At 43.8% G+C, this 13,174-nt stretch overlaps 1 protein-coding gene across 2 annotated transcripts; it reads right to left on the bottom strand.

Moving 5' to 3' along the window:
- Positions 1–9,443: 9,443 nt before the first annotated feature.
- LOC114081415 (GTPase IMAP family member 1-like) lies at positions 9,444–13,174 on the bottom strand. Of its 2 annotated transcripts, none has more exons than XM_027922928.2 (3): positions 13,086–13,174; positions 10,703–10,794; positions 9,444–10,544 (listed from the first exon to the last, which is right to left on the bottom strand). In XM_027922928.2, the coding sequence occupies exons 2-3, from the start codon at positions 10,761–10,763 to the stop codon at positions 9,688–9,690; spliced, it is 918 nt and encodes a 305-aa protein (XP_027778729.2). In that variant the 5' UTR covers positions 10,764–10,794; positions 13,086–13,174; the 3' UTR covers positions 9,444–9,687. The 2 variants fall into 2 exon arrangements, with proteins under 2 accessions (XP_027778729.2, XP_071467025.1); XM_071610924.1 differs by having other exon boundaries at positions 10,746–10,794; positions 13,086–13,168.

Below are 13,174 nucleotides of genomic sequence, written 5' to 3'. Positions count from 1 at the left end.
GATCAGTATCCAATAATCAGAGAAAACCTTTGGCCTTTGGTTTTTGGGGATTGGCTTACTTTACTTAGCATGATCTTCTCCAACTAAGATGGAGAGAATCTTGAAAACAGTGAGAAAGAAGTGACTCATTACATAAAAGAGTTCCTGAATAAGAGTAAAGCCATTTTCTCATCAGAAACCACAGAAGCCAGAAGTCAGTAGGTTGACACATTCAAAGTGATGAAAGAAGAATACTGTCAAACTTAAATTCTTTATTTTAAACTATTTTTTTATTGGTGCATTATAGTTGTACATATGGCGGGATTTGTGTCAGATGTCATATGTGCACACAATACAGCAATATAGTCTGGCCCATACTATTCCCCAGTGTCTCCTCTTTCACTCCCCTCCTCCCTCCCCTGCTCCCTTTCCTCTACTCTTCTGATCTCCCTTTGATTTTCATGAGATTCCCCCAACTCCTTTCTTTCCCCTTTCCTCTCTAGCTTCCACACAGAAAGAAAGCATGCAAAGCTTGACCTTCCGAGTTTGGCTTATTTCACTTAACATAAGTTTCACCCATTTTTCCTGCAAATGACTTGTGTAATTTTTCTTTATGGCTGAATAAAACTCCATTGTGTATACACATACACCACATTTTCTTTGTCTATTCATCTGTTGGTGGACACCTTGGCTGGTTCCAAAGTTTGGCTATTGTGAATTGTGCTGCTATAAACATGGGTATGTATATATACTGTAATAAGATGACTTTAATTCTTTAGGATAAATACTGAGGAGTGGTACAGCTATGTCAAATGGTAGTTCCATTCCCAGTCTTTTGAGGAAACTCCATACTGATTTACATTGTTCAGCCTTAAATTCTTTAATCTGGAAAAACTGTTCTTCAAAAATGAGGAAGAAATTAGGACATTCCCAGATAAACAAAACAAAGAATTCATTGCTTGCAGAAATGGTATACAAGAAATGCTGAAGGGAGTCCTTAAGGCTGAAAGGAAAGGACACTGGACACTAAGTCATATTCATATGAAGAAATAAAGAGCCCCTGTAAAGGCAACTGCATAGATAAATATAGAAGACAGTTTGAATGCAGTTTTTATATTTAGCTTTCCCTCCACATTTAACTAAATGACAATCATATAAAGCAATAATTATAAATCTGTGTTGATGGGTATGCACTCTGTGAGGACACAATTTATATGACAATATCAGCACAAAGGATGGAGACAGAACAGAGCTATATTAGAGCACAGTTTTGTATATTATTTAATGAAGTTAGAATTAATCTGAACTAGGTTGTTACAATTGTTATAGGTTAAAATGTTAATTGCAATCCCCAGTATAACCACTAGGAAGATGTAAGAAGATAATATTTAAAATATGGTAAAAGAAATGACAAGGATATTAAAATATAATAGGATACATCTAACACAGAAGCAAGTGGTAGTGGAGGAATAGGACAAAAATGACATAAGACATATAAAAAACCTGGAGCAAAATGATAAACACACATCCTATCTTATCAGTAATTACATTAAGTATAAATGGATTAAACTAATCAAAAGTCAGAGATTGGCAGAACAGGTTAAAAAAGCACCAAACTAAATGCCCTTCAACAGATGAATGGATAAAGAAACTGTGGTATATATACACAATGGAATATTACTCAGTCTTAAAGAAGAATGAAATTACGGCATTTGCAGGTAAATGGATGGAGTTAGAGAATATCATGTTAAGCAAAGTAAGCCAAACCCCCAAAACCAAAGGCCAAATGTTTTCTCTGATAAGTGGATGCCGATCCATAATGGAGGAGGCAAAGGAAGAATGGAGGGACTTTGGATTGGGCAGAGGAAAGTGAGGGTAGGGGAGGGGGGTGTGAGGATGGGAAAGATGGGGGAATGAGAGAGACATAATTACCCAATGTATGTGTATGATTGTCCGAATGGTGTAACTCTGCATCATGTACAACCAGAGAAATGAAAAGTTGTGCTCCAGTTGTGTAAAAAAAGAAAAAAAAATACAATAAAAAAGCAAACATGATCCAACTTTATTCTGTCTACAGAAGACATATTTTAGATCTAAAGACATAAAAAGTTAAAGAATGGGAAAAATATAACATGAAAACCTAACTTAAGAAAATCTAAGTGGCTATACTAATATTAGATAAAATGGAATATAAAAATTGTTAGTAGTCACAAATAAAAGCATTTTACAATGAAAAAAGGTCCTATTTATTAGGAAAATAAAACAATTATAAAACATCGGCAACTAACAACAACTCCCAAACACATGAAGCCCAAACTGACAAAACTGAAGAACTAAACAGTTCAAACATACATGGAGATGAGACAAAATAATTAGAAGACCAGCAAGAAAATAAACCTTCAAGACCACTGTATACCCAGTAGACCAACAGACATCTGTAAAATACTGTCCCCAACAGCAGTAGAATGTACATTCTTCTCGAGGACTCACGGAGTATCATCCAGGAAAGGCCATATGCTGGATCATGACTTAAGTCTCAACAAGCCAGGCATGGTGGCACATGCCTGTAATCCCAGCTACATGGAGGCTGAGGCAGGAGGTTGACAAGTTTGATGCTGTTGTGGCGCGTTTGAAATAAAACACCAGGTCAGTCTTGGAGCAGGGCATGGATCTTTATTTGCCAAGTCGACTCTGCACCCATTTACCCTTTGCAGAAGTTAGAGTACATCTTCGATAGCCCTAAACCTCAAGCTACCAGTAAGTCAAAACCACAGCAATATAGGAGGTGGGTCAGAATGACCTACTTAAGAGTACGTTGCCCTAGAAAATGGAACTAAAAAGGGAACATCTATCTCATAAAAGTATTTCCTAATAATATATTGTATAAGAATAAAATAAACATTTTTTTAGCTGCTGTGTGTTGCCAGACAGGGTGTGCTTAAGAGGAGGGGCAGAGGTGGGATTTTCACATGGGAGAAACATTTCTTTTCTTTTTTTGGTGGATTTCTTATTTACTTATTTATTTTTGCGTTACAATTCTTAATACACCCTTATACCATAATTTATCATATCTCTGATTATATATAAGGTATGTTGACTCCAAATTCACATCTTCATACCTGTATGTTGTATAAGGATGAGGGTCTCCTTCCACCATCCATGCTCTTCCCCTTCTCCCTCCCTTCCCCTCCCACCCCCATTCCCTATCTAGAGGTAATCTTCCTCCCCTGCTCTCCCTCCCAACCCCATTTTGAGTCACCCCCCTTATATCAGAGAAGACATTCGGCATTTGTTTTTTGGGGATTTCTTATATGAAATGGAGTCTCAGGTTAAAATGGAGTTTGTCTGGTCAAGGCACATATATTCTGGCCCATAACAATGCCAAACTGGGCAACTTAGTGAGACTCTGTCTCAACATTTTAAAAAAGTTAAAAATAAGGTTGAAGATGTAGCACAGTGTAGCAAGCAGGAGGCTCTCAATGCCATCCCCAGCGTTTTTTTTTTTTTTTTTTTTTTTTTTTGGGGGGGGTGTAAATCGTGTCTCAATAAATTTAAATAATTGAATAATACAAAGCATGTTTTTCTACCACAAAGGGGTGAAATTAGAAACTGACTCAAAAAGACACAAAAAAATCTGAATAAACCCATAGAAGTAGAGAATGAATTAGTCATAATAACATTCAAAAACAACTGCCCATAAAGAAGAGCCCTGTGGCTGATGGACTCATTGGTGAATTCTGGTAAACATTTAAAGAATTAATACCAATACTTTCCAAAGAATCTCAAAAATAAAGAGGGAAGTAGTGCTTCACACTGCATGGTATGAGATCAGTATTATCCAGAGACATGACAAGAAATGAAAGCTACAGACAATTATCTTTTATAAGTTATTTTTTATTTTTTTTTGAGAATTTTAATATTTTTTAGTTTTCGGCAGACACAACATCTTTGTTTATATGTGGTGCTGAGGATCGAACCCGGGCCGCACGCATGCCAGGCGAGCGCGCTACCGCTTGAGCCACATCCCCAGCCCGTATCTTTTATAATTTAGACATAAAAATTCTCAACAAAATATTAGCAAATTGAATGCAGTCATGTATAAATTAAGAATTTACCATGAGAATATATACTATATGGATGTACCTAGGATTATCCTAGAAACCCAGTGTTGGATTAAAATATAAATCTTGGTAGGAGTGGGGATAGAGCTCAGCATGCACGAGGCTCTGAGTTGATCCCCAGCACTGTGACAACAACAACAAGATATGTATAGTAATACAGTGCATGTTCATAGAACTAAAGTCACAGAGTCATCTCAGGAGATGCAGAAAAAGCATTTGACAAAATCCGTCATCAGTTTATGATAAAAATGTTTGATAACTTAGAAACAAATAGAATCATGATGGACTTCGGCTTTCCTTTCGCCTCTCCATTTCCCTCACACATGGCAGGCTCCCGGGGCTTTCAAGAAAGCTCTTCTAGTTGTGGCTGCTTGGAAACCTGCTCTCTGGGTCCTTATGTAATGCCAGATTCGTGGGACCCCAATAGACCTCCAGGAGCCGAATCTGATGCAATCACACAAGAGTCTTTATTGCAAGCTCGAGCCTGGACTCACCACCGTTTCAGACACAGCGATCCCAGGGAGTGAGTCCCGGTCCTTTGTTCAGTGAGGATTTATAGGTTTTTTTGGGGGACACTCTATGCATCACAACATCACACAGCAAGTCATTTCACACCGCAGGAAAGTCAAACAACAACTCTTAGCATTGATTAGCACATTCAATGGCGGGAACAAGTTGGGTAGGGGTGATTGGTTAGTACTAGAGGGGGGTTCGTTTGAACTGATCGGTTTAAGCCATGAGGGGTGTACATGCTGAACTACATGGTTTCCCAACATGTTAGTCTGTCAAGCTTTGGTTAAAAAGCCCTTCACCTCCCATTATAGAGAATGGTAGGAAATCAATTTAATAAGTATTTAAAAACCCCACAGGGTCAAAATATTGGGTGAAGTATAAATGAACTTCAAGTGTGGGCACAAGAATGCTCAGGGTACTGCACAGGCTTAACCAGAGGATGCATTTGAACTGACGACAGTATTCACCTTGCTTCCCATGAATAGCTCAATACTGATTCTGCACCTTCCAGCTCCTGGAGAAGGGCTTTCTCCTTTTGCATTTTCTCCCAGTGATTTTTCCCCAGCCGTTTGCCGGCTGCTCTTGTCTTTTCAGTTGTTTGTTTCTGTTTCTTAGGTTCTCTGCCCCTGCCTCCTTCTCAAGCCTCTTGCTGGCAGCTGGAGGAGGTGTTTTGTGGTGCGCTTCCTGTTTTCAGCTTCTTGTGTTACTTTTCTCGTTTGTGGTCTCCTGTTTGTGTGCTTTTTATTTTGTGGCTTTTTGCCTTATTCTGTAGTCAGGGGTTTCCAGTGTGGGGTTTCATGTTCTGTGTGGCTCCTCTTGTGAAGCTTTGGATCAGGGACGTACTCATTGCTTCCAACGGGGGTTCTCCAAGTTGGTGACATGGGCCTCTCCCTGGCACTACACTTAGCACTTTCTGATACGTTCCTGATTTCATGGAAATACCACTTCCAGAGCTTTCTGCTAGAACACTGCCATGTCTCTGCTGCTGAAGGGAAGTAACCATCGGGCAGGATGGAGCACTTGTTAAACTTTCACACAAAGTCCTGAACCCACCCGTCACCACCGTGAGCAGCAGAGTTGTAGTCTCCACCTGCTGAGCTGCCATGTGGGGATGTTTCCCCGTGTGGCTGCAGTTGGCCCTGGCTGTCACCCTGGACCCCAGTTGGGACTGCCAACTCCAGGGCCTACATGTGGTCTTCTCATGTGGCTTGGTGGCTGCATTCTGAGAAGCCTCAAAGAGTGAGTGTGATCAGGAATCTTGGGGACTCTTAACTTTGACATTTGAATACAACATTGACATGATTAAAAAACCAAAACAACATGAAAAAGTAGATATTAAGTGATCTAGGTCACACCTCGTCCGTCTGATTCTTCCATAACCCTCTCAAAGTAACTACTAAAAAATTTATAGAGAGGCCCCCTCCCCACCAAATTTAACATTTTCTTTCCCAAAACAGACCCGCATTCCCTTACCTGGAAAATCTGGGTCTTGTACCCTTTTCTGATTTTGAAATTAGGTTTAGAGTCACATCATGATCATTATCCAAGATTTGATGGGGAAAATAAAAGTTTCCTGTCAACCCAGAAAACCTCCCCATGAAAGTGGGCGAGAAAGAGAACAGCTTTATTACACATAAGCATTAAGCCAGCATGTGATGCACATCCCAGGCAATCCACTGGGAGATTGGTCACAGAGCCAAGCAGATGCCACCCATGAGACGTGTGTTCTCAAGATAAGCTGTAATTAATCCTCAAGTGAGAGTGTGGCAGCATCCTTTATCACTAATAAAGGTCACCTGGTGACCTTGTGTGTTGGCTAATTGCCTTTATCCAGAGGAAAATAAATTTCTACCCGTATGACAAGCTGGAGAGAGGAAACTGGGCAAGTTAGGCCCCCACCTAAGTTAAGTTAGGCTCCTGCTTTCCCAGGGAGATAGGGAGATGGGGGTATGCCATCTTTCTCAACGCTTGCCTTCACAGAGATGCCTCCCAGGTGCTAGTTCTTCAAATTGGCAAAAACTTTTAAAAGGCCAGGATTGGTGACAGGCACCCAAAATACTAGTGATTAGGAAGGCTGAGTGGGAGGATGGCAAGTTTGAGGCCAGACTAGGTAATTTAGCGAGATGTTTCAAAATTTACAAAGATAAAGCTACCAAGGCCTGGGAATGTAGTACAGTGATACAGACCCCCAGATTCAATCCCTACTACAGGGGGGAAAAAAACCTTTTTTTTTTTAAATATCAAAGGGGCAGAGAAAGAGGAAGAATCAACAGTTAATTACAAGTTTTATTTTTAAACAATGCTCTAAGAAGGGAGGAGGTAATTCTTCTCTGCTGTTTTTTCCATCAGGAGGAATTATCATTGTTCTTTTTTTTTTTTGGTTTAGTTTTCCTATTCTCTAGAAGTCTTCAGTGTTCCTTTCTAGCAGTTCCTGGGCTCCCAGCTCAGAGAGCCCCAGAGAGTCAATGAGGAAAAGTACTAACTGACTGCTAGCAGTCTCCCAGATGAACCACGGGTTCCTTTGAGGTCAGTGACTATCTTTAAGTCAAGGTGCTTAGCCCTAAAAAATGCTCAAAATACTTACTGAATAAATGAATAAAACCTACTAGTAAATGCTCCAACAGTTCCTTCACTTCCTTCTGTAGTTAATTCTGGAACAGCAATCTTAGCAGGCTACTCTTAGGATAGAGACTTAGACAGGTACATGCAGCTATCCAGACATGAAGGTTCCAGGAGGAGACATCGTGCTCTTTTCCACACCTTCCTGACATTCATCTATTCAGATCTGCAACAAACTACGGGAAACCCTGGACACCTAGGAAATGACCGTTTTCCCAACAATTGTTCTGTGTGACACTAAAGTCAATCCCCTTTCAGCCTGAACAGAGAGAGAATCACTCTCCACCTGCTTCTTTGTGTTCCATGTTCTCCTCTACCAAGCCTCCTTCAGTCATGGCAGAAGGTCTTTACCCCATGCTGGCCTCCAGTGCTCCTCATGTGACTCTCTGGGTGGAAAGCACCGAACATGCTCAGTTGTCAGCATGCTCTGGTCACTTGACAGAGGTTCCGAAGGCCTGAGTGCAGTAGGCATTCAGGGTGGATGACTGCTTGCCATGTGAGAATCAGCTTTTCTGAGCTCAGGGAATCACAGCCATATCTCTCGGACATTTTGAGCAGCCATCTTCCCTACCCACTTAGAGTGATCAAGGGGCCCTCAGTTTATGCCTCGAATCTCCAATTCAGGACAGAAGTTAGGATGAAAATGATTGATAATGGTTTTCTTCTGATAGAGGAAGAGGTGAAGTCAGGCAGAGATGAAGTGCAGCATTTAATGTTTTCTCCTGAGCCATCGTGCTGGGGTCCCAGGAGGACCCACCCTTCCAACTTACCCAGAACACGACTGAATTTACCACTAAAAGTCCAACATCCTGGGAAAACCCTTAGACCAGTCAAATGAGTCACTTGTGGTCCCTGAACACTTTGTTCATGGGTGTTCTCCCCCATCATGTCCCTCTGCCCCTTCGTGCCTCTTCTGGCCCTGGGATAGGAAGTCCCCCTGAACAAGACTAGCAGGAAATGTGGACATGGAACTTCCAATCAGAGTTAGGAGGGGCTGAAGCAAAATATTGAAGTCTGGTTTCTTTTCCTCATCTACATTCACTCTAAAATTTTTTTTTTCCTTGCAGAAGATCTTGAGTGGGCCCAGTGTGTAGGGTATAAATAATCCTTTTAAAGAAACAGATGTCCTGCAAATCAAATGCCTGGGCTTACAGGTAAATTAGTTAAACCCAAAGAGGTCAGGTGAAGACATCCTGTATTAGGTGGGCCGTCATTCTTCTGTCAGTTTTGCTATCAGTAGATGCACTTTGGTCTTCTAGTTTGGACAATGGGAAGGGAAGGAAATCCATGCCCTGACCAGCTCAGCGTGCTCTTCTGAAAATTAAAGAGCAGGCACAAAGAGCATGGAAAAGTATAAAACACAGGCATTTCTGTTTTATCAGTGTCGTTGTTTCCTTTGTGTCTGGGCAAGGTCATAGGCTACTCTTTTTAGGTTTAAGAGGAGTCAGATGAGGGTGAGCAAAGAGTCTTCTGGCTCAGGATGTGCCAAAGAGGCCACATGTGCCCAAGATGCTCCATAGCAGAAGCAGATGTCCTCTGAGGGTAAATCCAAGAGGTGGAGCTGAGGGTTCAGAAATGCCCAGGTCAAGACACTGGGCAGCTATTTGAGCCCATAGCAGACCCAAGGGTGGAGGGAGAGTTAGAGATGCCATAAATCATATGCTAAATATCTGATGTGTCCTAAACTTACCATCATCTTCTGAGGCTATACACCATAAGAGGCCTGGTGAGTGGAAGTCCAGATAGAACTTGCCAGAAGCAGACCAAAAACCTTTCCTTTAAGGCATCCACAATCTCATTAGAGGGACAAGGCATATGCAAATGAAAGACAATGAGTAAGTGCCCCCAAATGCATTCTTTAGACCAGGGTATTTCATTTGCCTCATTATGGGCATTAAAAAATGAAATAGAGGCTGTCAACATTAACCACATTAAATATGAGTATGTGGAAGTGTTTGTAAAGCTTTTAAAATGCATTATGGTAAAAAAATATGTAAGAAGCACAGTTTTAGGCAAGTTATTTCTTTGGGAAGAAAAGAGGTCAAAACGGACGAAGTCTAAGGCGAAAGCAGTGAAAAAAAAAAAATCCCCAGATAAAAATCCTGTTTTCCCAGGGCCATGCATTTGTCCCCTGTGCAAGCTATGGGTCACTTCACTATTTTCTAAGACAAGAAATATTCAGCAAGATGAAGAAAATGTCTTAAGGAAGACTTTCAGTTAGAAAACTTTATTTTTAAAATTTTCATACATATTGTTAAAAAGGAGACTTAAAGTGAGATTTTAGCCTTTGCAAAGTTGTTAGTGATCAAAGTTGTTTTCATGTCACTAAAATTCTGAGTATGAAAACGACAGGATTCCTTTGGAATGAAGTTTTAATATTCCCCTTGAACTCTTAAGCAGTCGGTTCCTTTATTGCTAAGTTACTACAAATTTTAAGACTTGCAATATCTGTCACTCAGGTCATCCATGAACTCCGGAAGAGCAGTGCATAGACCAGGACGGCGCTCCCCAGCAGGAGGGCCAGGCCCAGTCTCCAGCAGGTCCTCTGGGACTTCCGCCATTGCCACAGCCCCTCCAGCAGCCTCATCCCCAGGGGCCTCTGCACGCCAGCCGCCAGCATCGCGGCCACCCTGCGGAGCCTCTCCTCCGGGTCGGCGCCGTGCAGCGCCTGCGCCAGGCCGTACACCTGGTTGGTGTAGTGTGCGCCCCCGCGCAGGCGCACCAGGCCCTCGACCAGGCCCAGCAGCTGCTCCACCTGCTCCTGGCGCTCGCTGCCCGTGGCGCGGTTGTTGAGGGCGCAGACTCGGCCCTCGCACTCGGCCACCAGATCCCGCAGGGCCCGGTTCTCCGTGCAGCGCACGTAGTCCTCCACAGAGTCGCCGGCCAGGTCCTCCTTGTGGGTGAAGACGAGGACGACTCGCGCCACCACGGCCTGGCCGAACAGCTCCTTCACCTTGCGCAGCGCCTGCTGGTCCTGGGCGGTGAAGCGGCCCAGCTGGGTGACCAGCAGCAGCGCGTGCGGCCCGGGCGCCGACAGCAGGTAGCAGCGCGCTCTCTGCAAGCACTCGGGGTCTGTGTTGTGCACGTCGGAGCCGAAGAGGTCGGGGGTGTCGATGACGTGCACGCGCCACCTGTTCCAGCGCCTGCTGGCAGCAGCGCAGGCTCTGGTCACCGACGTGGCTCCCAGCCTGGACAGGAAGTGCCTATGGCCCAGGACGCTGTTCCCGGTGGCGCTCTTCCCGGCTCCCGTCCTGCCCACCAGGATGAGCCTCAGCTCAGGCTCCTGCCGGGACCCGGTGTGGTCTTCTGACACTGGAGGACCAAGGGTTAGAATCCGACATCAGTTCAACCAACTTCCACTGGGCAGCTCCTCTGCTTTCCAGCCAAGGGCCTTGCCAGTTCACCCCAGGCTGGAGACCCCTCTGGGACTTACGTGTATTTGGTCACGAGTGAGCCCACTCCCCTCTTACCCTGAGCTGAACCACAGGATGCATTGCTGCGATCTGTTCTTACCATAGGGGTCTTCTTCATCTCTTGCCATCTTCCACCCTCTCAGATGTCCCTGAAAGTCCCAAACACGATTGGCTCATTCACGTGTTATCCCTCTGAATAGCATAACCACCTTTTCGTTGTGCCAGGTAAAGTCCAAAGAACTGAGGATGTCACTGTTATAAGACATGGCCCTTGCTCGTGAGGGTGGGAACATACAGGTGTGTGCTTTGGGGAGGGGCAGGTGTCCAGAGAGGAGGCAGTTACATTTTGTGAGTTATAGTAAATTGTGCTAATACTTTTTGGAGAACAACAACAGAAGGGCCAGCACCTGGGTGGCTTAGACCCATGAGAACATTCAATGGGTTTTTCTTTTCAGGGACTCAAATGCAAACAGCCAAAGGCAAGTTTTCACATTTACTCTGTGTAATTTATACTAAGCCTCAGGTATTAATTTTCCCAGATAATAATTCAAGGTCAATGTCATGAGCTCCTGATATAAAAAATTCTCAGAGGATTCAGCAGCCAGAAGACACTTAGTTAAATCCTGAGGACTGGGAAGTTTACCAAGGGACTTACAGACCTACTTTAGGGTGGTTGGACTGGAGAAGGAGCAAGGAGAAAATGGGAAGCCTTCTTTTGGAAACTGGAAGAGAGTCACCTCCCAAGCCTACCTGCAGAATCAGCCTCTGCTGTCTTCCAGCCAAAGCCCTGCCTTGTCCAAACACATCTACCTGTGCTCTGTGGCTGGGGGGCCTGGGACCTGCCCTCAACCACTAAGTGTGAAGCTTTTAAAGTAAAGGGATATGCCCAAGTCTAGCATTATTTCATACAGTGGACACTCTGGTCCCGTTTCCATGATCTCACAAATCCCTGAGCACAAATGCATGGTCTTCCCTCAGTCTGTATCTCCAGCCTCATTTCCAGCTAATCCCTGCTCTTTCAGCTACTCCACAAAGAGCTGACTTTAGGGCAGTTCCAACCCCCTCTGTGCCCTCACTCCTATGACCAGCCATCCTCTCCCATGTTTCATTCAGAGTTCCTATCTACATTTCCCCATCGTTTCAAATTCTGCCTCCTTATGCCTGCCACCCTGGTTATTGCAGGGTGTGTGTTCTGTCCCCTGGGCACCAACACAAAGGAGAGCAGAGAGAGAGAGGGCTGAACAGCTTGCCTCTGGCTGAGGGTCTATGAGAATGGATTTGCTGCGTTCAACCCTAAGGTGTTCTAGGCTGTAGGAGCTCCCTGGCCACCTCCCCAAGGTCTCCATGTTCAGCCCATAGGATTTGTGTGGCTAATTATATTGCATATAGAAATCCACAAACTCCTGTAATCAACAGGAAATGAAGAAACAGCCACAAGATTATAGAACAAGATGAAGAATTTAGCTGATGATGAAGTCTCTGATAAAGCTGAAAGTGGTAGAGCATGTTGGAGGGGACCCAGGCCAGTGGGACTTCCACAGAGTTTCAAATGGGGTTGATATTATTTTAAATAGTTTTTAAGAGAGAAATAGGCCCCACTGACATCTGAGGTGAAAGTGGTTCTTAATTATTCACAAATATAAAACGTGCAAATCTATATTCTTAATACTTTAGGAGAAGTCAAAATTCATTATTTTCTTTCCTCCCAAACTTGTTTTTCAAATGACTTTAGTGTTCTGTCAAAATTCACATTTCCCCCACCCACCATTAGAGATTCTGATTCAAAGAATGGGATCCTTCTGATGTAGTCAGTCCATAACTCAGAGTTGGAAATCAGTTATTTTTCAAATCCTTTCATCGTATAGATGAGGACATTGAGGTGTCTCTGCAGCTGGAGTGGGAAAAGCTTGAATTAGGGAACAGATATTTAAGGGACATTGAGGGTGAGGGATAGGAGACCAAGGTCCTGATTTAGATGTCTCCTGAAGGCCCCTGCTGTGGTCAGTGAGGTGGAGAGTTCAGGTGTACCCAGGTTTCCACATAGTAACTCGCTGCCCCAAGGTTAGATTGCTCACGGGCCACAGAAATATCCTTTGCCTTTGCTGAATATACAACCTGGGGACGTTTCATGTCTTTTAAATTGTGCTTTGTTCTTGGAAGCAGATCCAGCACTCACCGTGGGAAGAGACAGGTTTTAGTTCCCATAATTCCCATAATGTGTGTGCTTGGGGAAGATGCTCCCCAACCTTCTCTGAACTTGCTCTATTTGGAATTCGGATCATCTATTATAACCTGGGAGCACGACCTTGGCTGCTCTGCACAGTGACAAAACATGGCCCTTGTGGGCTGCACAGTGCTTAGTAGAGTCGGGAGCACAGCAGGAACCCTCCCCAGGGATCAGGTCCTTCCTTCCTCCCTCCAGCTCTAGACTTAGGCTCACCTTTCCTGGTGACAGGCTCTGGAGTGGCTCTGAGAAGCAGGACCTCCTGCTTTCCCTTCTGATGTGAGCACAGGAAGCTCCTTTGGCCC

The sequence above is a fragment of the Marmota flaviventris genome, chromosome 1, assembly GCF_047511675.1.
Source record: "Marmota flaviventris isolate mMarFla1 chromosome 1, mMarFla1.hap1, whole genome shotgun sequence".
Taxonomy (NCBI): Eukaryota; Metazoa; Chordata; class Mammalia; order Rodentia; family Sciuridae; genus Marmota; species Marmota flaviventris.
This window is presented reverse-complemented; position numbering and strand designations above follow the sequence as displayed.